The sequence below is a fragment of the Paroedura picta genome, chromosome 8, assembly GCF_049243985.1.
Source record: "Paroedura picta isolate Pp20150507F chromosome 8, Ppicta_v3.0, whole genome shotgun sequence".
In the NCBI taxonomy this organism is placed as follows: Eukaryota; Metazoa; Chordata; class Lepidosauria; order Squamata; family Gekkonidae; genus Paroedura; species Paroedura picta.
The window spans coordinates 19,071,954-19,097,897 of record NC_135376.1 but is presented as its reverse complement, the minus strand read 5'-3'; the positions used below and the strand labels follow the sequence as shown (position 1 = coordinate 19,097,897).

General features: G+C 42.2%; 1 protein-coding gene across 4 annotated transcripts in view; it reads right to left on the bottom strand.

The window, feature by feature from the left end:
- CARD8 (caspase recruitment domain family member 8) overlaps positions 1-25,944 on the bottom strand; it is a 39,233-nt gene that overhangs the window by 5,592 nt on the left and 7,697 nt on the right. For 2 of the 4 annotated variants that reach the window (XR_013233434.1, XM_077348568.1), the window contains exons 2-15: positions 25,455-25,486; positions 23,341-23,388; positions 22,104-22,157; positions 21,592-21,618; positions 19,673-19,720; positions 19,538-19,581; positions 19,378-19,427; positions 17,666-17,886; positions 17,325-17,575; positions 16,030-16,161; positions 15,337-15,475; positions 14,795-14,848; positions 13,995-14,075; positions 5,503-5,775 (exon numbers count right to left, since the gene is read on the bottom strand). Coding sequence is in view for 3 of the 4 variants with exons in the window: in XM_077348568.1 (XP_077204683.1) it covers positions 5,503-5,775; positions 13,995-14,075; positions 14,795-14,848; positions 15,337-15,475; positions 16,030-16,161; positions 17,325-17,575; positions 17,666-17,886; positions 19,378-19,427; positions 19,538-19,581; positions 19,673-19,720; positions 21,592-21,618; positions 22,104-22,157; positions 23,341-23,388; positions 25,455-25,486 (1,454 nt within the window). In the remaining variant the exon portion in view is untranslated. Of the gene's footprint in view, positions 1-5,502; positions 5,776-13,994; positions 14,076-14,794; positions 14,849-15,336; positions 15,476-16,029; positions 16,162-17,324; positions 17,576-17,665; positions 17,887-19,377; positions 19,428-19,537; positions 19,582-19,672; positions 19,721-21,591; positions 21,619-22,103; positions 22,158-22,327; positions 23,292-23,340; positions 23,389-25,454; positions 25,487-25,944 lie in introns of those variants that run through there. The other 2 variants (XM_077348570.1, XM_077348569.1) reach the window with 2 other exon arrangements.

Sequence of the window (25,944 nt, the reverse complement as noted above, 5' to 3'; positions counted from 1 at the left end):
CACCTTCTTTGCTTGGCATACAATGAAAAGTGGCTGCAGCCTTTTCCCCAGCACAACTATATATCCTCAGTTTGTGGAACTATGGTTCTGTGCTGCATTCTAAGGATGTGAAAACAAAAGTTCTTTCTCCCCATGCACCACAGCCATGTTTAAAAAGAAGGGATCAAGGTGTGTCCAGGAGGCAGAAACTTAGCCTGTTTACCTGAAACAAAGTCTTCCCATCATTCCCCAACAACTATAAGGATTTTATAGCGAGGCCCTGCTTTGAAATAACCAGCCAGAGTTTGGGTTGCATGCTTCTTGGTGATAGTAGATGCTTCTTTTCTATTTAGTGTCGGTGTATTTGACTCAGAAGACCTAGGTTCAAATCTTCACCCTGTCTTGAAGGTCACTGGGTAACCTTGTACATGCCGCTGTCTCTGAAACATAACTACCCTCGCAGGATTACTGGGAGGATACAACGGAGGAAGAAAGAGCCTCTATCTGCTGCACTGAATGGCTTGGAAAGAAAATACGCTAAATATGCAACAATGCCCTAGATCTTGACAGTGTAGGAAGTAAGAGTTCTCCTGCCTTCCCAACACCAGTGGAATAAAACAAGAACCCAGAGAAAGGTCCAAGAGGAAAAGAGCTAAGGAAAATATAAGCCACGTGGATCCTGGATTATTTAAATGTAGATATAACTCTATTGCCTTAACTGGGCCTTTTCCATAGTTAAGCCATCTCGTGAACAGACAGAAGCTAAGCAAATAAGATTCCTTGGCAAATAAGAACAACCTAACCTGTTAATAACATTTGCTACTGCGCGTCACCTCATTCTTTCAGATCACATGGTAATTATGTCACCTTCTTAACATTTCTGTGTATCTCAGGGCGGGAACCACATTACACTCACACAGTTATCTAATAATAGCACAAGTGGGTCCCCCCCCCCAGGAGAAAATAAAAGCTTCAGTTGAATGTGGGTGATGAAAGAATTCGCAGCACTGCAAGAAATGGCAAAGCTCCTCAGGGCAATCATGACATCACAATGCTCTGTTCAAACATGAGCTAAAACACAAACCACACGTTCAGGGTGCTTTCGTTAGTAACCAGAATATTCACCTCCTGCTGCATGACATGTTGCTTCTAAGATAAAAGTGAAATAGCACAGTGTGCAGGGTAGGGTGGAGGTGACATGGCTCTGTACACAAAAGAACCACATATCCTTTGTCTCTTAGGTAGGTGGAAACTGGATTTTGGGAACTGTTTCTGCACTGGAGGCTTCAGTTTGAGTCAAGGCAGGTTGCCCTGACTCTTCCTGCTCCCGCACGGGAGAACATTTGGTCCGGTGTACCTCATCCACCCTGGATTTGTGCTCCCATACGGGAGCCAGGGCAGCAAAATTCCCAGTGCGGAAATGGTAATGTGCGAGTGCAGCATTCTAGCATTCTGTGGAGATGCATAAATGAACCGCAAAGAAAAACATTCAGAACTGTAACTCACTCAAAATGTCTACAGAGGATCCATATATATTGAATCAGGGACACTTGATAACCGCTGGCTAGCTTGAGCTTGGCAACTAAGGAGGTGCTGTCCACGATTAATACTTAAACGGGAAACTACCAAACAAGACCTGGGTTGCTATGCAGAAGAAGGCAAAGGCAAACTCCCTCTGCTCACCTCTTGCCTTCAAAACTCCATGAGGGGTCACCATGAGTCGGTTGAGGCTTGAGGATGCTTATGAAATTACTTGTCCTGCAACTCACTTGCAACTGAAAGCAACCAGAAAAACCACATGACCACTGTATGCTGTTTGCCACCCCAACCAACATATGTATATGTTACTGTACAAAATTACTGGAGTATCTGAGTGGATATAAACTTGTCTCTCTTCCTCAATGTGGAACCTTAGCCCGCAGCATGAAGACGTTGCGTAAAAATGGGATCCCCAAGGTGTCCAGAGAACAAACAGTTGGCTTTAGAGAAAAGAGAGTACCACTCCACTAAAGACAGCTTTCTCAGTTCCTGCTGTGGTTTCTGTGGTTATGTTTGGTCTCTTCTCTTCTTCAGGCAGAAGAAAACAAGCTGATGAGGAGATAATGTATCTCCATCGTCAACTTGCTTTCTTCTTCTGCCTGTTTCGTCAGCTACCTGCTCTTCTTGGATGTGCTGTTCTCTTCTTAGCAGCTGTCCAAAATTTAGGATGAGAATGCAGAGGCTGTAAAGAAAGGTGTGGGGGGCGGCTGTTAGAGGGGACCGGCCTTTACTTCCATCCCTGGTGTAAGGCCCACAGCTCAGGGAGCCTCACAGCTCACTTGTCCTCCAGTCCCTCCAGCAAAGGTAGCGTTATTTTCAGATTTGTGTGCTCCCCTTCCCCAAGGGCTCAGGGTGGCTCACAACATTCTACAGGACACATACATATAAATATACTTCAAGATCACTTCAAAATCAGTCCAATTAATTTAAGTTAAAAATTGTACCAAAGTTGCCACCTTTTCTCTGGCGGGAGAGCAGGGAACGTAAAGTGCATTCTTGATGTTAAGATTCCTGCTATTAAAAATTGCATATGTTCTGATAATAATCTAGAGTTGTTAAATGCATTCAGTAGAGAGGCCAAATACTGTCGGAGACAATTTTAGGCCTCAGCCATAGGCTGGTGAAACAACTGTTTTATAGACTCTGCAGAACTGTTTCATGTCCCACAGGGCCCTGATCTCGCCTGAAACAGAGTTCCACCAGGCTGTGTTGAAAAACTCTGGCTCTGGTTGAGGCGAACTTGATTTCTCTGGTGCTGGGGATCTTGAGCAAATTCTGTGTCCTTGATCATGGAGGAGCATAGTAGAAGAGGCAGTCCCACAGGTACAAAGGTCACAGACCGTTTGCAGGGGTGGCCAAATGATGACTTTCCAGATGTGCATGGACTACAATTCCCATGAACCCCTGCCAATCGGCCATGCTGGCAGGGGGCTCATGGGAATTGCAGTCCATGAACATCTGGAGAGCCACAGTTAGGCCACCCCTAGTTTAGGGCTTTAGAATCCGGGATCGTGGTCAGAGGGTTGCAATAGGAGAGAGAACATTGGACCGCCGACAACATACTTGTGGAGTCCCACAGAGAGCGGTCCTCTCTCCTATTCTATTCAACATTTTCATGTGCCCTCTCGCATAACTGGTACGGAAGTTTGGGCTGGGTAGCCATCAGTATGCAGATGACACCCAGCTCTTCCTCCTGATGGATGGCCGCCCTCACTTTCCCCCAGAAACATTAGCCAGTGGTCTGGAAGCAGTGACGAGATGGCTCAAGCAGATTCGCCAGAAGCTCAACCCTTCAAAGACGGAGGTCCTGTGGCTGGGTAAGAAGGGCCCATGTGAGGAAGCGCGGCTGCCCTCCCTGGATGGCGTAGAGCTTACTATGGCTCACTCCGCCAGATACCTGGGTGTGATCCTGGATGCTTCCCTCACAATGGAAGCCCAGATCACGAAGGTAGTACAGCTGGCATTCTTCCATCTCTGCCAAGCTACTAGCGCCCTACTTGGCCCCAGAACACCTAGCCACAGTGATCCACGCGATGGTCACCTCCAGGCTGGATTTCTGTAACTTGTTCTACGCAGGCCTGCCCTTAGCCTTGACCCAGAAACTACAGCTGGTCCAAAATGCAGTGGCCAGGATCCTCACAGCGACACCGTGGAGATCCCACATCCAGCCCATACTACATCAATTGCAATGGTTGCCAGTTGAATTCCGGATCAGGTTAAAGGTTCTGGTCTTCAAGGCCATACGCGGTCAGGGCCCAGTGTACCTGAGGGACCGCCTCCCTGCCTATTCCCCTAAAAGAGCTTTATGCTCCACCGCCACCAACCGGCTACTGGTCCCTGGCCCAAAAGAAGTTCGCCTGACCTCGACCAGGGCCAGAGCATTCTCTGTCCTGGCCCCCACCTGGTGGAACGAGCTCCCAGAGGAGATCAGGGCCCTGACTGGACTAAAACAGTTCCACAGGGCCTGCAAAAGGGAGCTCTTCCACCAGGCATTTGGCTGAGGCCAGGCCAACGAACCAACATCTGCAGGGCCCCTGCCCCCCCCTCCCCCCAGAAACCCACGAAGACTCCTGGACCTGTTCGAGTTACCACTGTTTATGTTATGATATACTGTTATGTTATACTGTCACCCGGTTATCAATTAATAATATTAATGTTATTATATGTATGGTTTCATGCATAGTTTCAGTTATATGTAAACCGCTCTGAGCCTTCAAGGAGGGCGATATATAAATACGAATAAATAAATATAAATAAAATAAATTGAAGTGAGAAGCAAAATCCTGAGCCTGATTTGGTCCTCAATCTGGACCCAGTGCAGTGGGGAAAGCACAGGAACCACTCGCCAAACATGACCTTGCCGGCTTATCTGGAACACAGGAAGTCTCCCACACTGGGGAAGAACCACAGGCAGCATGTCAAACAGCTACTGAGTGAGCATCATTATATTAAATTAACATATAGATTTGTTAGTACATATTGCCAGCCTTCTTCTCTCCCACACATATCCTCTAGGGAAGAGTAAGGGAAATCTCTTATTGGGCCTGCAATAAGGAACATTGCACAAGATTGCTTGATTTTTCTTCCTGTGACAGCCCTTTTCTATCAACTGAGGCCTTTTCTATCAACTGAGTAGACCCATGCAGTATCTTATGATTTTGGGGGAACAGGTTTCTTTTAAAGTGTAAACCTTTCTATCAGTTAGCAGATGTTCTTAAGGCAGTAAGTGTAAAGACTCTGGGTTTACTGCTGTGAGTTAAGCTTTGTGGTGAGCAAGTATAAAATGGAGATCGTTAAGGCAGGTATTGTATATGATTATTAAGACTGCCAGCTCCTGAAGATTTGGGGTAGAACACGGAGAGGGTGGATTTTGGCAAGGGGAGAGATCCCAGAGATATATAATTCCGTAAATTCCATCCTCCATAGTAGCCATTTTCTCCAAGGGAACGGATCTCTGTCACCTTGAGATCAGTGAGTGGGAAGGAGAGGGGCCCTGGCCATTCAAACCTTTGCAGGCTAAGGCTCCTACCACGTTGTCAACATGCTTTGTTGCTGGTGGCTGGAGTCGAGTGAGGTGAGTCCTTCCTTGGGGTTGGGGGTGCCTTTTTTGGGTGAAGCGTTATTGCTTGTTTTAACTCAGGGGGTGGCAAAGATACCTTCTGGTGGCAGGGAGAGGGATTTTCTGCGAATTCAAAAAAGCCTGTCTTTACAGTGAAAGTTTCACATGGACTGGTGATTCCAGGTGCCCTGTTCCATTGTGCATCATCTGTGGCAGAAAACGTGCTAATGAAGCATTGGTTCCATCTGGGTGACATCACTTCCGGGTGACATGTCACTTCCAGGGGGCATGGCAGGGAGGTGTGGCCAGCTGACAGCGCTTCCGCTATGCCACGAATTTTCAAGTGTGCCTTCATGTCTAAGGGTTGAGAAAGGCTGGTCTGAATGATCAAAGAAAAACAAAGGAAGAAGAGTTTATATATTTACCTTCAAGAATTTCTGTCACTTCGTGGGATACCTGACCATTTAGGCACCCATGTAAATATTGTGCAGTCCCCTTATTCTTCTCAGAATCCCTCCATTTCCGTAACATCTTGAATTTATACATGTTAATGTCTTCCTCTTTTGCTTCAATCTGCTCGATATCTTCAATGGACAGGTTAAGACACTGAATGCCAATCACTTTCCAATCTTTACCCATCTTCTTTCCAAGGATCATCAGCTGCCTATCAGTTAGGATTGCTTTAGCTGTTGTTCCATCTGAAAAGGATTCAAAATCAAAACCAATTCTGTGATTGTTGTTTTCAATTATTCCAAGCTAACAAGCGAGTGAAATATCCAGGGCATACTAAAGACATCTCAGAAACATCAGCCAGGTGTCTTCTGTGGGGGAGGGGGATTCATTCAGAAGTGTACCTTTTTATTTATTAGTGGTGTACTGGTAATTACTGGAAGGCAAATTAAGGGCACAATATGTTCCATACTCTGCAGCAGTGTTACAGTATTGTTCTTTTACCACACTTTTACCTAGTTACGTGGTTACCCTGAGATAACTCTGGATTTTAGTTCAATCTCCAGTTTGCTTACATTTTTACATGTATTGTTAACACAAAGTTTTGACAAGGTTACTTTTTCTTTTTCAAAAATTTAAATGTATCTCCTCTATCTACACACACATGCTGTTCTGGTTACCAACTATCCTTGCCAGTTAAGAAGAATCTTAAAAGAAACAGTGGCAAAACTTCATTTTATTCAGTGATAAAATATTTGTGACTGCATATTATAAAGAAAAAGAGAAGCCAAGACAAGAAGCATGGAGGAAAGGAGTAGTTGTTCTATGCAGAGATCAAAGCAGTTCTGCCATACACTCCAGAATGTTTGAAGGTTATCTCATTTCACATGATGCCTGGTCTAACAGGTGTCTGACTTATCAATCAACACTCAGATGATAAGGTAATTTCCAATACTGCGATGCTATCACAGTTCAAACGATTCTTCGAAACTATAGCTAGGCTAGATCTTTGATATACAGTTCTGTATTACATGAACACATGAGAAAAGACGAACCCTTCTGGATCAGATGAGCAGTCCATCTAGTCCAGCCAACCAGTTCCTCTTGAGCACCAACAACAGGGAATAGAGGCCAAGGCATTCTCCTAATATTGTCTCCTGGTTTCTGGATCAAATTCAAGGTCTTGGTTTTGTCCTTTAAGGCTATACATGGCTTGGGTCCTACCTACCTGTGGGACCACACCTCCCTATGCCTCCCTATGCTTGGCGGGTATGAATTTTCTGATGGTCCTGGGGGCCCCGGAAGTGGTATACAAATCAAATTATAAATAAAATTTAAAAAATAGACCTATCCTCCACGAATCTATCTAATTCCCTTCTATTCCTGTAGGTCATCCCTACATTCTCTGGCAGCAAATTTCATAATTCAATCACTCTGTGTAAAGTAGTACTTCCTCTCGTGCATCCTGAACCTACTGCCCATCAGGTTCATTGGATGCCCTTAGGCTGAAATTTCTCTTTGTCAGTTCTGTCCACCCAATGCATAATTTATAAACCTCTATCATGTTCCCCCTTACTCGTCTCATTTCTACACTGAAAGGCCCCAGGCTCTGCAGTCTTTCCTCATAGGAAAGGTGCTCCACCCCCCTAAACATCTTTCTAACTCTGCAATGTCATTTTTGAGATGTGGTGACCAGATCTGTACATAATATTCCAGACGAGGTAGGTAGGTGAGGCTGGAAGGTAGGTGAGGCTGAGAGAGCTCTGATGGAAACTGCTGTGTGAAAACAGCTCAGACGGGACTGTGACTAGCCCAAGGTCACCCGGCTGGCTGCATGTGGAGGAATGGGGAATCAAACCCTGGTCTCCAGATTAGTAGTAGTAGTAGATAGTTATTACGGTTTACACCAGGTATATAACCAGATTAGAGGCTGTTGCTCTTAACCACTACATCAAGCTGTCTTTGGTGAGGAGTTGTTGGGATATATCGGGTCTCATAATTATTTTAATTGCTATTTCTTTCTTCAAGGTGTTGGCAGAAATGAGCAGTGCCATAAAATGTGTGAAAGCAGAACCTATGGAGAAAGGCACTTTCCCAGCCTCTGCTGCGACAGAAGATGTTAAGAGTCAGACTTTTTTCAGGAGTCCAAATATGGGTTGCTGTTTTTTTTTTTAATCAGGATTGAAAAGTGTTATAATCGCAAAGAACCAAGCACAGCTGAAACTGTTGGACTCGTAGAACAAGTTCTTGGCTCTCTATTAGTCGCACGTGATCCGACTGCAGTGAAAAGGATTTTCTAATGTATGCCCCAGGAAAGGTATTTGCCAGCTGCCATGGCGTGATCGCAGGTAACAACTTCAGAATGCTTGTGTGATCTTTTGCAGTAACTATATCTGGGTCAAATCTGACAAGGTAACTCAGAGTTGAAATGAGCTGGAAAAGTCAGCAGACCATAGGAAAGTCATGGGTGTCTCCCTCCCTCCCAATTTATGACTGGTTGTTATGCAACCGTGAGTGCAAAAGCTGCTGTGTTCTCTCTGATGGGTGGAATGGGCAGTTTCATAAAGAAACCAAACAGCTTGTAAATAATATAGCAAAAGTGTTAGCCCAACATCCCCAGAAATTCCTTGTTCAGGTGTTTTGAGCTTTATCAGTGGCTACTAATTAAAGTAGCTAAATGGAACCTCCATGTTCAGAAGGAGTATGTCTGAATTCCAAGCATTAGGGAGACACTACCGATTTCACACTCATCACCTGATCCAGAAAGGCTCTTCATAATGTTCTTAAGAACGGAAGGGTCCCTAGGACATTGTTTCCCAGTCTGTATAAATAAGTCTTCAGCTCTGTGCAAGGCACAAGAAGCGGTGGGAAATGTTTCCATTATTTCTTAAATTTATATTCCACTTCTTGTGCAAAAGCGTCAAACCTTCTGAGGCAACTTCCTGTGTTAAAGAACTACAAAGGTAGATGGATACACAGAGAAATTTCTGCATCTCACTGCAAAGAATCTCATCTCTTTATATAGAAAACATGGAAACAGGAGGCACAAGTCACCTGCACATAAGCCGTTGATTCATATTTGCAATGTGAAACAATATACCACAGTTACCATGACTACTTGGAAAATGTGCACATTTTAAGTTTTGTCTGTAATGAATATCATTAGCTACATCCTGAATTTTCACAGTGCTTCCTGCTTTGGGATATCCCTATGTGAATGGGCTTGTATTTGTACATAGAATCCTAGGTTTGGAAGGAGACATACAGGCCATGTAGTCCAACCCTCTGCTCAGTGCAGGATTAGCCTACCGGATCAGCCTAAAGGAAATGCTGATTTTATGAACTCAGGCAGATTGTGAGTGGGTGGGCAGGAAGGGATGTGCCAGTGTTTGTCTCTTGTGGCCCTTCCTTGCATTCTCAGGGAATTGCTAATTCCTGCTGTGGGATGGTAGGTGAATTCCCCCCAGGCCAGGCTGGATTCTGGAGATTTTTGGTGGAGAAATCACTTTGGCATGAAATTGGGGTCACCATGGGTGAGCAGGTAGTTGTGAGCTTCTGCATTGTCCAGGGTTAGTTGGACTAGATCACCCTGGAGGTCCCTTCCAATGCTATTATTCTATGATTCAGGATCAGCATCTGTCCAGCCACTGCTTGAAGACTGCCAGTGAAGAGAAACTCACCACCTCCTTAGGTAGCTGACTGTACTGCTGGGCCACTCTGACTGTGAATTCCCCCCTCCCCCGATATCTAGCCAATACATTAGTTTGAACCCATTACGCTGGGTCCTCTCCTCTGCTGCCAACAGGAAGCAATCCCTCTCCTTCTCCAAGTGACAACTTTTCAAATACTTAAAGAGAGCAATCATGTCCCCTCTCAACCTCCTCTTCCCCAAACTCAACAGTCCCAAATTCTTCAACCTTTCCTGACAGGGCTTGGTCCCTTGGCCCCAGATCATCCTTGTTGCTCTCCTCTGCCCCTTCTTAATTTTGTCCACATTCTTTTTGAAGTGAGACCTTCAGAACTGCACAGTATGCCAGATGTGGTCTGACCAATGCAGTATATAGCAGGACTATGACATCTTGTGATTCTGATGTGATGCCTCTGTTGATACAGCCCAAGACTGCATTCACCTTCTTTATTACCACATCATACTGTCTGCTTATATTTAGCTTACAGTCCACAAGTACCCCAAGATCTCATGCACTCACACTGCTACCCAGAAGTGTATCTCCCATCCAGTATGCCTGCTTCTCATTTTTGTGACCCAGATGTAGAACTCTGCAGTTTTCCTTATTGAATTCCATCTTTTTCTCATTTGCTCACTTTTCCAGTATCTTGTAGAATTGTATCTTCTGGGGTGTTCACTACTCCTCCCGATTTACTGTCACCTGTAAATTTAATGAGGAGTCCCCTACCCCCTTGTCCGGATCACTGATAAAAAATGCTGAAAATACCGGACCCAGTAACAAACCTTGTGACACCCCAACTGCTCACCTCCCTCCAATCTGATGAAATACCATTGACAACTACAATACGGGTATGGTTTTCCAACCAGTCCCCTATCCACCTATCCATCCAAAAATCCAATCTGCAATTCTCTAGTTTACCCATCAGAACTTAATGGGGAACCTTGTCATAGTTCTGATTTCCCAGATTTACAGCTAGAATCAAATGCTGTATCAAATTGTTTTCTGTCTGTGCCAGCACTGATAAATCTGAACTTCTAACAGGTCATGCTGTATGAAGATATTGCCTGCTCCTGGTCTTTGTTTCTGATATGCCATATTCTAAGACTGCAAACCTCTGAATACCAAGGGTAGGAAGCAACAGAAGAGGAAAGGGCTTGGCCTCTGTGCTCTGTTAATTGCTGCCCCAGGGCAACGGGTTGTTGGTTATGTGAAACAGGATATTGGATTAGAGGGACTGATCCAGCATAGCTGCTCTTACATTTGTAAATTAGGTAAGACCTTCCAATTACTCTTTGGTTTTATGCAGTAACTTAGGCACATGCGTTCTCGTGATAATTAGTTGTAGATATCTTGCATAATTATCTTTCTTCAGCTACTTGTTTCTTTAAAGCTGCTTTAATGCGTCAGTCTAGTCCGGTACCATGTCTTCTCATTGGGATCACCACTCCAAGATCAAATTCAGAGGCCTTTCCTGAGATTCTTTAACCAGAGAAGTTGGAACAATGAATGGAGCCCCACCAATCAGAGCATGTGCTTTATCACTGAAGTCATCTGAGCCAATTGTAGTCCAGTATGCTGGACTAGGCACAGGGAATCTTGGTTCCAAATCAAACCTGAGCCGTGAAACTTGACGTGTAACCTTGGGCCAATTGGTTTCTCCTGGCCTAAACTTCCTGACAGGGTGACTGTTCAGATAAAGTGGAGCAAAGGGAGGAGAACCAGGCATGACTTCAGCTTTTTGGAAGGGCAGGATAATACTGTAACAAATATCACTGTTTCCAGTAACTGAGTCTCTTTCCTAAAGGACACCTTCATCAAGTAAGAACCTTAAGAGAGCAAAGTCGAGGTTTGAAAATACAGGCTGTTGGGTGGAACAAAGCCAGTGTGGTGTAGTGGTTAAGAGCAAGAGCCGCTAATCTGGAGAACCCGGTTTGATTCCCTACTCCTCCACGTGCAGCCAGCTAGGAGATCTTGAGCCAGTCACAGAGCTGTTCTCACAGAACTGTTCTCTCAGAGCTCTCTCAGCCCCACCAATCTCACAGTGTCTGCTGTGAGGACAGGAAAGGAAATGTGTTTGTAAGATGCTTTGAGACTCCTTCAGGTAGTGAAAAGTGGAGTAAAAATCAGTTATTCTTCTCTCATATTAGGAGGAGTATGTGTAGTTAGGAACTGGCCATATGAGGCCTGGCCATTTTGGAAAGGGGTAGGGGGCAGCTTTTCAGAAGCTCCTGTGCTTGTTCACAGGGATTGCTTTATTACTGAAAGGCCTCAGCTAAAAAAGTAATAGGCAGCATGTGGGAAGAAAGCAAGTTCCAGTGAACTTGCATTCAGGACTTCGTTGCTAAACTGTTTCTGTTGACTGCTGACTTTTGTCTGGTGCAGACTCCCCCTCCTAGACCATCTTCAGTGGAATAAGTTCCTGGGAAGGAGATGAGTCTCTAGACCAGTGGGCCCCAATCCCCGGTCTGGGGACTGGGACCGGTCCATGGATCAGTCGGTACCAGGCCGCGGCTCCTCCTCATCCTCCTCCCTGACTGCTGCTTCGGGAGCTGCCCTGCCACTCTGCCACTGGCTCACCTTTGGTACTCTCGGGCGTCTGTCATGGCTGGGGCTCCCCCTTGGTGTGGCATTGCACAGCTGCTGCTGGCAGTACCCCCCAGTTGGCAGTGGGAAGTCAGGGGTGCTGGTTGGAAAGCAAGTGGAGCAAAGGCTCAGGCGGTGGCGACATCCCTCGGCAAAAGACTACTCCCCCCCCCCCGGGCCTCAGTAAAATTGTCAAGAGTTGACCAATCCCCGGTGATATAAATGTTGGGGACTACTGCTCTAGACCATTGCTTTCCATTCAAGCAGATTTCTCCCCATATGGACTCTCATAGCCTGTTGGCTGAAACCACTTCTTGGTGAGGAAGGCAACCCTAAGAACTGTGCTTCACGCTGAAGGCTTGCTTCTGAGGAACAGAGGCTGGGCCAGATTCTGCAAGAGGTCAGAACTTATGGGACTGTGACATCAGGAGCGCAGGAGCTACCTTCTGCTAAACCAGATTTGGCCAAGGACCAGAGAGCTGCACTCTTAATGAACATGATGATAGGCCATTTTTCCTCTTCAGACTCAAACCTCTCACCCAACTTCAGACTCTGGACCTGGGAAAGGTGTTTAGGGGTCTTGGAAGTACCACATCCAATGGTGCAAATTGTATTTCCTCTTGCTGTAAATAATACAGTTGCTTGGCTTAGGCCAAGGTGTGTGGGTGGGGGAGGGGACTTTTAGAAAGTAGGCCCTAAGCCTTGAACTTGCCCTTCATTACAACAACTGGATTATGGCAACCTTAATCTGATCCTTTCAATGAGGCTTACTCTCAGGAAAGAGTTTTTAGACTGTGCTGCCCATGTAGCAACCTGCAGAGTTTTTTCTCTGTGATTTATGTATTAAACAAAATATTGAAACAGTCAAACATCACCCCCTGGTGGACATTCACAAAGATATGTTAATCCTACATGCATCCAAACCTAAAAATAAGGTTAGTAAATAAATGAAGTAATATTTCTACTTTTAAATCAGGTATTTCAATACTCTTGCAAAAAAAAAAAACAGTTTCCCTAGCTATAATGTTTATTACATATGTGTTAGTTAAAATGTAATCTTCAGATATCATAAGAACATAAGATGGGCCATTCTGGATCAGACCAGGGATACATCTAGTTCAACGCCCTGTCTCACACAATGGCCAACCAATTCCTCTAGGGTGCCCACCACAGGACACAGAAGCCAAGGCCTTCCCTAATGCTAGCATGGGTATTCAGAGGTTTGCTGCCTTTGCATATGGCCATTCTGTTTACTCAACATGACTAGTAACCACTGATAGATCTATCCTCCAGGAATCTAACCCCCTATTAAGCCATCATTAAAAAGAGCTAGTGTGACACTGCAGTCAGAGTGTCAGACTCAGGTTAGAGATATCCACAATCTTGAACTTGGGAGGAAGTCAGGTAACTAAGATCAGAATTGTGACCACCGCCGCTTATATGTTATATGTAACTTTTGTTGATGTTAATTGGGGTTTTTATGGGGATTTTATTGTGTTTTAACTATTTATGTTGTAAACCGCCCTGAGAACTATTTGTAGAACGGTGGTCTACAAATTAAATAATAATGATGATGATGATGATGATGATGATGATGATGATGATGATGATGATGATGATGATGATAATCTGCAATGCAGCTATACTCTGAAATCAGTTGGGATAGACTGGAATAGCTCTACATAGGATGTCACTGATCGTCCTCACTCAGCTATGAAGACTTTGTCCCTCTGCCTAACCTACCACACAGAGTTGTTAGGAAGATAAATGGAGGAGGTTGAAATAGAAGAAAAATTGGTTCTTATATGCCGCTTTTCTCTACCCGAAGGAGTTTCAAAGCAGCTTACATTCGCCTTCCCTTTCCTCTCTCAACAACAGACACCCTGTGAGGTAGGTGAGGCTGAGAGAGCCCTGATATTACTGCTTGGTCAGAATAGCTTTATCAGTGCCGTGGTGAACCCAAGGTCACCCAGCTGGCTGCATGTGGAGCACAGAATCAAACCTGGCTTGCCAGATTAGAAATCCACACTCCTAACTACTACACCAAGCTGGCTCTCATGTTTGAGTTGAATTGTGGATTGAATAGTGCACACGGCCCTGTGCTCCTTCAAGGAAGACACAACAGCCAGTAAATAAAATAACAAGGAAAAGATGGCCTCCACTTGCTATTTTCTTTAACTGAACAACTCCTTTACCTATAGTGTCAATACTTTTCATCCGTTTTCTGCAAAGCTCCTCTTCCGACAGGCTGTTGCTAGATTTTCGTCTTCGGATGCCTAAGGAACACGTGGCAAAGAACAGCGCATCATTACACCTTCTGAACATAACCACAAGAACTTAGGTCCAAACACTGCAACATACGAAGCTACTGTATATCAAGTCAGACCATCAGAACATCTTGTTTAATAATATCTTCTCTGACTGGCAGCGATGCTGCAGAACTGCAAGGTCTTTTCTTATACCGGCTGCCTTTGAGCAGAGATGCCAGGGATTGAACAAAGGATCTTGTACATAGGAGGTAAGTGTTTTACAAGCAAGCTATACTGCCTCCACCAAACTCCCACTTCTGCTGGTATGGAGGGACTGCAGTCCCAGAAGACAGGTTCCAGAGGGCTGAGGGCAAATGTTTTTCACTCTTGCAACAGACTCTTAGCGTAGCTTGATCTTGTGAGAACTTGGAAGCTAAGCAGGGTTAGCACTTGGAGACTATCAAGGATGACTCTGCAGAGGAAAGCAATGGCAAGCCACCTCTGCTTCTCACTTGCCCTGAAAATCCCGTGCTGGGGTCACCGTAAATTGGCTGCAACTTGACAGCACTTCTCTTTCTCTCTCTGTCTCTGTCTCTCTCTCATACACACACACACACACACACAAAGTTGTAAGAGGACTTTTACATGAATCATACTATAATGAACTGATAAACAAAGTATTCTCGCTCATATCCCATGTTACTGTACCCAATAGATTGTCCCAAACATAGTTTTAGGTAACTTACTGCCAGTGCATCTTCTCTGTTCATTGTCATTTTGACTATGTTGGATCCAGTCACCTGTAAAATGGAAATGTTTCCAAGAGAAAATAAAAGTCTACAGTCCAGTAATCTGCACTGTTAACAAATACCATGCAAAGATGAGTGTCTTCCCTTTGGCAGCAAAACAAGAACAGAACAAGTAAAAGGCACTTTTACCATTATCTTTTGTCTTACTGGTATATTGCAACTGCAAGAACATAAAGTTTGTATATATATTAGAATGGTCCTGGATTTTCCATTATAATCACTTATGCAACCACCAGTGAAAGCAGAGGCAGCTTGGTGAAGTGGTTACAAATGGCAGCTTCTAATCTGGCGTGTCAGGTTTGATTCCCCACTCCTCCACATGCAGCCCTGTGTTTCAAGCATCCACTTAAAATTACGATGACCTTGGGCCATGTGACCTTGGGCCACTCATACTCTCTCAGCCAAATCTACTTCATGGGATTGTTGTGAGGATGAACGAGAAAGAGCTTTTTCTGCTGTCCTGGTTAGTGAATACTTACATTCCCTCAGCTTTGCTTTCCATACAGTTTCCTCGGAGTCCAGTTCCACCAAAGATAACATAAGTTCTACTGGCTGTTCTAAGTACACCTCAATATAACTTTTCACTTTCAGGAGAGAGTCGTCAACAAATTCAATCTCCTAGGAAACAGACATCAGTGCATTATAACCCCATATGTATCCATTTATTTAAAATACTTACACCCCACCTCTTTGCAGTGGCTAACAGAATGAAACACGCAAAAAAGACCAGAACAGCAGCATGAAATCAAGATGAAAATTAGCAGATAAAGCAATTAAAAGACTGTAATGGCAGTACCAGGAAGACTCTGGAAAGAGAATGTTCCACAATTTTGATGCCATTACTAAGAAGGCTCTGCTTGTAGATTTTTAAAGTAGGGGTACAAAAACATAAATTTCTGTTGATAATTTCAACTAGCAAACAGGTGAATATGAAGATTTGTTTCAGGTATCAAAAGCAAGTTGATCAAAAGCCAAAAGTTGATTGGCTAAACTTTTATGGACTTCATGGTGCTATATAAATAAATATATAAATATTTTCAACAGTGTGCCAAGATACAGTTACAATAATATCTACGGTACATAAAAAACAAAGTACAAAAGAATAAAATTTTCCACTTCCACAAAATTATATAGATGTTGATATGCCGATTATATAAAAATGAAGAACATACCTCAGGAGTTATTTCTGCTTCTGGTTCACTAATTAATCTGTATTTCTTCCCACCTTGGAGTAATTTCTGGCAAGGAGGTTTCTCAATTTTAATAAATTTCTTGCCAGAAAGTTTTACTGCTTTTGAAACATCCTAAAAATTTTAAAAGATGTTTGAATTGAGAATGTTTGATTAAAGAAAGAACTACAGCTATGTCTGAGTATAATTCCATATCAAACTTTGAATAACTACATTAAGAAAATGATTTACACACACACACATAAACCTGAAATTAAATAGACAAATGACCCCTAGGATATTATTGACTGGATGAGTGACTCAGCATTTCTCCTAGAGATTATGTAGCATTGCTGTTATCACCTGTTGTTCCCTATGTTATCTGTATCTTTTTCCTGTTTCCTGTAAACAGCCCTGAGCCTTCAGGGAGGGTGGTATATAAATTGAATGAATGAATGGATGGATGGATGGATGGATGGATGGATGGATGGATGGATGGATGGATGGATGGATGGATGGATGGATGGATGGATGGATGGATGAATTCCCTGTAGTAGGTAAAAAGCGTGTTGGGTAGATTGCTCCAGCTGGTTATAATCCTAAAGATAATTATTAGGAAGTATGTCCCACTGAAACTAATGAGACAAAGTGGTGAAAAGTGGGGTTGTGGGTATAAAAACCAACTCTTCTTCTAGACCTCAGAAGTTAATCATAGAATCATAGAATCATAGAATCATAGAGTTGGAAGGGGCCATTCAGGCCATCTAGTCCAACCCCCTGCTCAACGCAGGATCAGCCCTAAGCATACTAAAGCATCCAAGAAAAGTGTATATCCAATCTTTGCTTGAAGACTGCCAGTGAGGGGGAGTTCACCACCTCCTTAGGCAGCCTGCTTAGTACTTGGATGGGAGACCACGCAGGATGTCCATGGTTGCTATGTGGAGAAAGGCAATGGCAAACCACCTCTGAAAACCTTTTGCCTTTGAAATCCCTAAGAGGTTGTGACTTGGCAGTGCTTTCCACCATCACCAATTATAACAAAGGTCCAAGCCCACAGGGTTTACCCAATATATACCCTGCATGTTCACAAAGCTTTCCATGGGCTTTGCCTAGTGGCCACATGCAGGTTCTATTCCTGACACAAACAATTCCTCCACCTGACCCACTAGGTTTCACCTCCCATCTGCCACAAGGCCCCTCCTCATGCCAGACCTCAGGGATCAAGCAGAGCAGCATACAAGAATTAAAGAGAAGGGACTGGTGATTGCATTTTCAAAAGCACTGTCAGCAGATCTCACCTTTATAAACGAGTCGTTGTTACTTGCCACATATACACGGAATGATAAAGAAGGATGATCATTGACAGCTTTGTATAAAAGAACCACCCCATGGTAATATACGGGGTCGTGTTTTTGAATGACTGGTCCAACAGGTGATAGCGAGCTCACTTGCCATTTGACGTGCGTGGCCGAATGGTCAATGGAACCCTCAAATTCTGGCCCATTGTTTTTGAAATGGAACACTTTGAAGGTTGTGTCTGATAAATGGTCTGTAGGGAAATAATAAAAATATTAGCCTTTTCTAGCCATACACTAGGGTGGATGTAATTATGGGTTTATGCTCACAGCTCGGGCCTTACCATTCAGGCAGAAGGTATGTGGAAACTGAATAGAGGTAAGGACGGAGGTTGATGTACATGTGACGTCATATAAAGGGCCTCCAACAATCCAGGGCTCTTTAATGTAACTGGCAAACTTGCTCCAAGATAACAGAGAGTATTTAATGACGGCAGCTTTGGTAACTTCAAATATTAAGCCCGTAACAGCACATTGGTAAACCCCTTCGGCATCAAGGTTCAACCTGCATTAAACATAGATGTGACAAATACAGCATAGTTTTTATTATATGCAACATTCTGCATTTTCTTACAATCCTATATATGAAGGAAAGATATATGAACAGAATACTGATATAGTCACAGCTGGACAGTACACGAACAAGAGGCTGACACCTCTGGAGACTTTTTCTCTTTAAAGTTCATTCTGAGTTATTAAGGAATCCATTATTATTATCCTCATTATCATTAATAATAAAGGTAGCTTTTGCTTCAAATATTTTTACAACGAAATAATAACATGTCACTTAAGACTGCGTATTGGGTTTCTAGCTCTCTGTTATCTTTGCTTTAGGCTGTAAATACCTGGCTAAGTCATTATACAGAAAGTGCTATACCACACAAAAAGGTCTGAGGATGTTTCAGTTGTTTCTATCTGTTCCACTATATATTTCTAGTAAGGCTTTGGAGGAGGAGCATGTCTCATGGCTTAAGTGCCACTCAGTGCTAACACCCACTCACGGTGGCTGTCTCGCCCCTCCTCCAACTGACTAGCCTGCCTATCCAGCAGCCAGCCAGTCACCTTCCTTCCCCCACCCCTGACCACCCCTCCTCCTTCCACTTCCATCTGAGGCTCGGAGGCTGCAGATCCCTGCTGGTGAATTCCATAATAGCTGCCTACAAAGTTGGCAACCTACTACAACAAGTACAACAGCTACCAAACGGGGGGCTACAGTGCCCCCCAGAACAAAACAGTGAAATAAAGAACTGTAAAACTGAACACTGAAAAAACAACTGTAAATATCAACTTTTAAAAGAAACACAACCCCAAGAAAAAAGGCAAACAATGCTGCCCCTCAGATAAAAGAAGAAACACTAGGAGAAAGAAACAGTAAGTCCCAAAGCCCCCCCCCCAAAACCCACCCCACCCACACAAACCAAAAGAACAGTTTCGAAGAAGTGATTAGGAAAAGAAGGGGAAAAAATATCAGAATCCCTCAGTCAAACCATTGACGTCCTACAAGCTGCCAGAGTTAGCTTTCAAGATCTTTGCAGAAGGCAAAGGTTAACTGGAGGCCACTAGCTCACTTGCAAAGAGCTTAGTTTTTAAGATCTTTGCAGAAGGCAAAGGTTAACTGGAGGCCACTAGCTCACTTGCAAAGAGCTTAGTTTTTAAGATCTTTGCAGAAGGCAAGGGTTAACTGAAGGCCACTAGCTCACTTGCAAAGAGCTCAGGTTGCAAATGCAATGTTGCGATTAGCTGGCTGGGGGCAGGCTGTTAATCAATTACGAGGAGGTCTTTTACGTGCTAAAAACTGTGCTTGAAAACTTGGGTTATATGCGAGTATATACAGTATGTATGTATAAAATATGTAAATATATTGAGTATATACATACATTTACAGTGTTTTGGGCATATACACACACAGTATGAATAAACTACTTCCAAAGCATTTTTGAAGATTTGTCAGAGTAAGACTATTCAAGAGTTGCCAGTTACATTAAACAAAACTTACCAGAATTGTCCTCTGGAAAGTCTTCTAGGAGTTACTTGCTCTTGTTGCCCCTTTAAGTTAAAAAAAAGAAAAGAAAAACGAATTACGTAGTAAGACAACCAGTGTTCCATTGCTTTAAAAAACTGCTTAACATGATTCCAGATTCATTTTTTAAACTTACTTGTTGAATCCTGCAATGTTCACAGTGTTGTTGGGTATTGACCTCTAATTGAAAACAAGAAGATAAAAAATATTTTTAAAATTGAACATTATTAAAAACTGCCAGATAAAAATTATCCAAAGAAAAGTATTGTACCTGCTTTAACACCATTTGACCCAGGTGTTTTTTCTTTTAGTTCTTTGTCTAAGAAAAAATATTTTCTTTTCAGTACATTCAAAGCAAAAAGCAACTTGAATCAATACTTTTTCAAGCACTATAGTAAATTGGCTGGAGATTGTATGATGATGAGAGCTACGAAACTGAATTACCCAAAGACAATTTATTTATTTTCATTATTTACAGTATGTCTTTCTCACTGGGACTCAAGGTGAATTACACAGACTGGACCAATACAATTAACAGGAAGGGGTGGAACATATAATAAACAATGAAATCAGATTTGGGTTATAGAACCAACCAGAAATCTAAAAAAAGCAAAGCATAAATATTAGCATGATACAGTAAATGATGCAAAATTCGATAGCAAGATTCTTGTCTGAGTCAGCTATACAGAAGTATAGACCGTAGCACCTAACAATCTTTCCAAGTAACTTTGCTAATCATTTAGTACAGTGCTAAGAGTCTGTAGTCTCTCACTAGACTCCTCAAGTAGACAGACAAATACAATTTTATAAAATAACCAATAGAGTGTTCAAAAAATCTTTGAGGAAGAAGTGGCACTGTTTGAAATGACCACAGGACTGCAAAGGCAGCAGAAGGAAATTTGCTGTATGAAGCCCCCATCCCTGTATCACTACCCAAACTGGGGCCAACAACAGATAATATCTGGTCTAGAATGCCAATGTGAAAATCTTTTCTCTCTTTTCAATTGGCTCAAATAAAGTTTTCTTGTGATTCAACTCACAGGAGAAAGCTCTGGGAGCACCATAATGGCGCACAGGAAGAGCACATCATCATCGGGAAGCTCCCTGAAAATGTGAGGGCACACAGCTCTTCACGCAGGGGAAATTTCCCTGGAGAAGAAGCCTTGGTTTAGAATCCTGATCTGTGAAGCAATTTGTTATGGTGCTGAGTTATAAACAGAAACTAATGAGAAGAAAATTTCTGAAGGTTGGTTGCAATATTCATTACTAAGTGGAGTCGTACTGTGGTTTGGCTCTGTTTTTTGGCCATTGTCACGGCTGACTATGGCAATCCTGAGGGATTTTCAAAGCAATTGATGATCAGATGTGGTTTGCTGTTGTCCCTGTGTCATGACCCTGCTATTCCTTGCTGGTCCCCCTTCCAAATACTGACCAAGGCTGACCCTGCTTAGCTTCTTAAGAACTGACAAGACTGGGCTAGCCTGGGCTATAAAGATCAGGGTGATAATGTTACATGAAGTGTATATAAGATTTCTTCAGACATGACATATATCATAAATAACATAAATAATGCAAAATAAAAGGGAATTACAACAGTAGAAAACAACGCAGCAGCAGGAGGAGGAGGAGGAGGAGGAAGAGGAGGAGAAGGAGAAGGAGAAGAAGAAGAGTTGGCTCTTATATATCGCTTTTCTCTACCCAAAGGAGTCTCAAGGTGGCTTACAGTTGCCTTCCCTTTCCTCTCCCCACAACAGACACCCTGTGAGGGAGGTGAGGCTGAGAGAGCCCAGATATCACTGCTCGGTCAGAACAGCTTTATCAGTGCTGTGGCAAAATATAATCGTTGATTAAAGAGTGTTTTTTTAATTACATACAATTGACAATAATTTGACTGGTCTCCACCAATTTGCAAACCGGAAGAATTATTCTTGAACTAGGTTGTGTTACTTTTCACATGTTACTCATTCACTGGGCTGCATCCATCCAGCTTTTCCACTGCTGAAAAAGGTAGGTAGAGTCCCCTTTTGGTCACCAACATATCTATGTAAAGGATCATGGGACCTTTATGGACAACAGCTATGTGGGAAGCAGGCTGGAGAAAGGAGGAGAATATTTTGCAAGCCTCCTCATATATATCATTCCCTTATTGAAGAAGAAGGTAGATTTAAGGATGAACTGAAGAATACTCACTTGATTCATCTTCATCTACCTCTGTGTCTATAAATTTAAAAAAAAGTATAACTTTAAATTAGAAACCATACTCGTCATTTGTTAAAAATATAAATACTTGATGGATAATAAATATACATATGGCCAAAATCTGTTTGCCCCCAATTGGCATCAACCATTTCCTCCAATTCTTTTCCTGTCTTTCCTGTTTTGCTGCTTCTGTTGCCAAATTCTGCGCAGCCTCTGGTTGCTGGGGCTACTGTGTTGACACAACAAGGTTCAATTTAACAAATATTATGTCTGTAAGATATAATACTGTTAGCTGTCTTCCCTATTTCTCCTTATTTGGAAATGACTACAAGAAATTATGCAAATAAAAAGGATCAGGACACGTGCAGGTAAAAGACAAAACTTGGACTTACACACACGCTCACTGCTGATCGTTGTTAATATTCTCCCTATCTCTTTTTAAATCTGATTTGCATCTTAAAGTATTATAGTGGATGTAAATATTCAGCAATATAATTACTCACCAGGGTCACTCTCAGAGCCACTTTCAGAGTCACTGTTTGAAGTGTCATCATCACCTTCACAAAATTATAGTAAGAATTAAAATAATATCCAAAAACCACTCAGTAATGTAATACCTTTTGTTAGGAGGAACAGCCAAAACATTACAAATTAGCAGTGCACAAATGTTCCATGTTCTTTGTCAGACTGGATGTTTATAGAGAAAAATCAAAGACCATTTACGCACTGGAGGTTTCATGCTGAGCTGTAGGCTGGAGTTTTACTTGTAGCGGATTGCCCCACCTCTTCCTGCACCCACATGGGGGGAGCATTTGGCCCAGTGTGCCTCATCTGCTCACAATTTGTCCTCCTGCATGGGAGCTGAGAGCTGGGGCAGTGAAGTTCTCAGTGCGTAAATGATCAAGGTGTGGACAGGAAGAGAGAGAGAGAATTATTTAGGGCATATTGGATAAATCAAATAGATAATGCAGATTACATGGTGATGGATCCAAATCAGATTTCAAATTGCACCAGAAGAATCTGTAATGAACAACTCTTACATAAATACTGAGAATGTTACAGAATAAGATTTATGTTTGGGGAGTTAATAAATAAATAAATGTGCTACTCTGAGCACAATTTAGCAAGAAACCCCATAAAATCTGAATATACAATAATCAACCTCTCACCTAGAAAGTAACAAAAATCTGGCAGTGCAAAATTTAGAAATAACCACGGCTATATTCACACACCAAAAGCTACTGCACTATCACTGTAAAGGTAAAGGTATCCCCTGTGCAAGCACCGAGTCATGTCTGACCCTTGGGGTGACGCCCTCCAGCGTTTTCATGGCAGACTCAATACGGGGTGGTTTGCCAGTGCCTTCCCCAGTCATTACCGTTTACCCCCCAGCAAGCTGGGTCCTCATTTTACCAACCTCGGAAGGATGGACGGCTGAGTCAACCTTGAGCCGGCTGCTGGGATTGAACTCCCAGCCTCATGGGCAAAGCTTTCAGACGGCTGCCTTACCACTCTGTGCCACAAGAGGGTCTTACGATCACTGTGCTTTACAAGTAGATTGCTTTGTACACACCAGAAAACCCAGTTCCAAGCAATTGCTTACAGCACATCCACTGACATGAAGATGCAGCCTAAGACATAATATTTCAAAGAACATTGGATTACTTGGTACTGGATTTCAACATCTATTTAAGAAACACAACTTTGAACCTTTATCTATTACCTAATTTATCCATTTACCTGATTTATCCTCTAGAGTAGAATCTTCAGCTTCAAAGTCACAATCCTCTGTTTAAGGAAGGTAAACGTCTGTCATTTAGGAATATTAACGTTCAATTTTTTTAAATAAGAAGAGAATAAATGAACCCAAGACCAGAGAGTTGTAGGCCAACTTTATAACCTGTATTTGACTGAATCATTATCTCAGACTTACAATTTGCATCTCCAGCTCTAGGTATAAATAGTTATTACCAAAGGGTGCTCTTTCCCCACTGTGTAATGGAACCAGTTAAAGGCACTAGTGATTGATAACACAGAGAATGCTTATCACCAAGCTAGCTCATCTGCGCAACCAAGTTTTTGTAAAGTTCCATATCTACAAATATTTTCTTGATGGCAAGCTGACTCATGTTTACTTACCAAATGAAAACCCTTTAGGGACTCTCGGTCCTTTTCCCCCCAGTGTTAATAAACCGTGTTTGATCTCTCTGAAATCTATGTATGCATCATTTAATTAAGTTTATATTATACATTGTACATTACATTTATTTTAAGCTGCTTTTAATTCATTGTATTTTATACTTGTGTGCAATCTTGATGGTATTTTAAATAGTCTTAGATGTGTTTGTATTTCAATTGTTTTTATGCGTTTGTGAGGAACTGTTTCAACAGCATAAGTTCTAAAGTGCAAGTAAGACTTTTAATTTCCAATTCAAGTGGGTAGCCGTGTTGGTCTGAAGTATCACAAAAAATTGAGTCCAATAGCACCTTTAAGACCAACAAAGGTTTATTCAAGGCATGAGCTTTCGAGTGCAAGCAGTCTTCCTCACACAAATATTGCCATAAATATTCCGTCATTACAGACTTCTAAACAAGTGTCTCTTAACCTCAGATTGGATAATGCACTTTCAATGCACTTTAGAATTAGATTTTTCTGTTTCACACAGAAAAAATCCAGCTGCAAAAGCACATTGAAAGTGTATTATGCAAAGTGTGGAGAATGAGCCATTGTCTCTTTGAAAAGTGATCTACTATCCCACCTGTGACAAATGATTATTACCTCCCCCTAAGTCATGACCTCTGTAGTAACTGCTACCACTTCTAGTTCCCCTAATGGTTCTGCCTCTAAACTAAAGCTATTAGCTGCCTTGCATCAGAAAAGAGGAAAAATATACTCAAGAGTGCAATATCCAGAAAGTAAGAGCCTAGCACATTTCCTCATCACAAGCCATTTTTAATTTCTGTTGTGGTGGCAGAAGACCAGAGCTGCCTAGACTCATGGATGGTCAAAAGTGACAATGCACATAATTCAGTGCATGTTGTAAAGTACAAAGAAAGGAACAGGAGAAAGAAAAGAAAACAGAGGAGTTAACAAAGCACTAAATTCGATGAGCACCTTCATCATTTTTCCCAGGGTCAAGTAAGATTGAACTTGACACTGTTAAGATGATGAGTGAGGAGAATTGAAAAGGTGATAGGACAGACCAGCTGGATTTGATTTGGGCAATTAATTACTGATTCATATTCCTATTGTCACAACAAGATAGCGCCATTAAGAGAGTAATTATCTAAAAAGAAAGACTGGGAATCTCTACGTGTTGAAAAAATATTGCTCAAAGCAAAACGAAAATTAATAGAGGAAGAACCTGTACTTAAGACATTAGCCTTAAATGTTTTATGTGGGAGTAAACTTGGCGATTGTCTAAAATGTAAACTGATACCTGACAAAACACTGTCAAGCTTGGTTTTAGTGTCATGCTGGTGTTGAAATATATAATCTTTGTTGACATAAAGCAAAAGCATAACTAATACCTTTAATATAATGGACAGACAACCTCCGTTATTAGGGATATATGCGCATTATACACATCTGTGAGTTTGCCGTGAAGATGTTAAAATGTGGAAACAAGCATGGAATTTTGCAAAGTTTCTTCCTTGCCTTTTTATATAAAGCAAATTTATCACCACTATAATAAGGTTCTGAAAATGTGTCTAGTCAAAGTCCAGGTACATAGAGAAAGACATAACATGTTTTGGCACTAATAAAAAAATCAAAACCAAATTTTCATAGCCCTTAATTTATCTGTAAAAACAAATCTACCTTTTAAAAAAGTACACTTTGAAAAATGAATTACCTGTGTCTTCCAAGGTTGCAATACCAGAATCACTGAAAGACAAAAGTTTTGAGCAATTTTTATTACAGAACTTGTAGCACCATTAGAGTGATTTTAAAAATATTTTAAAAATATTACAATTATTCTCAAGATAAAAAAATTAACAATTTTTGCATTGCCTTTCCCAAACAAAGTCATATTGTCATAGTTTAACTGAATAGCTGTATGAAAAGCCAAGCATATTAAGGATTTGTAGATTCTCAGACTCTCCTCCACAGTCTAGGTTCTGTACAAGTATTCTCAGTACAAGAATTGTCACTTGTGAAGGGGCTGTGATTCAGTGGTAGAGACTGGCATGTAGAGCAGGGGTAGTCAACCTGTGGTGCTCCAGATGTTCATGAACTACAATTCCCATGAGCTCCTGCCAGCGTTTGCTGGCATGGGCTCATGGGAATTGTAATTCATGAACATCTGGAGGACCACAGGTTGACTACCCCTGATGTAGAGGATC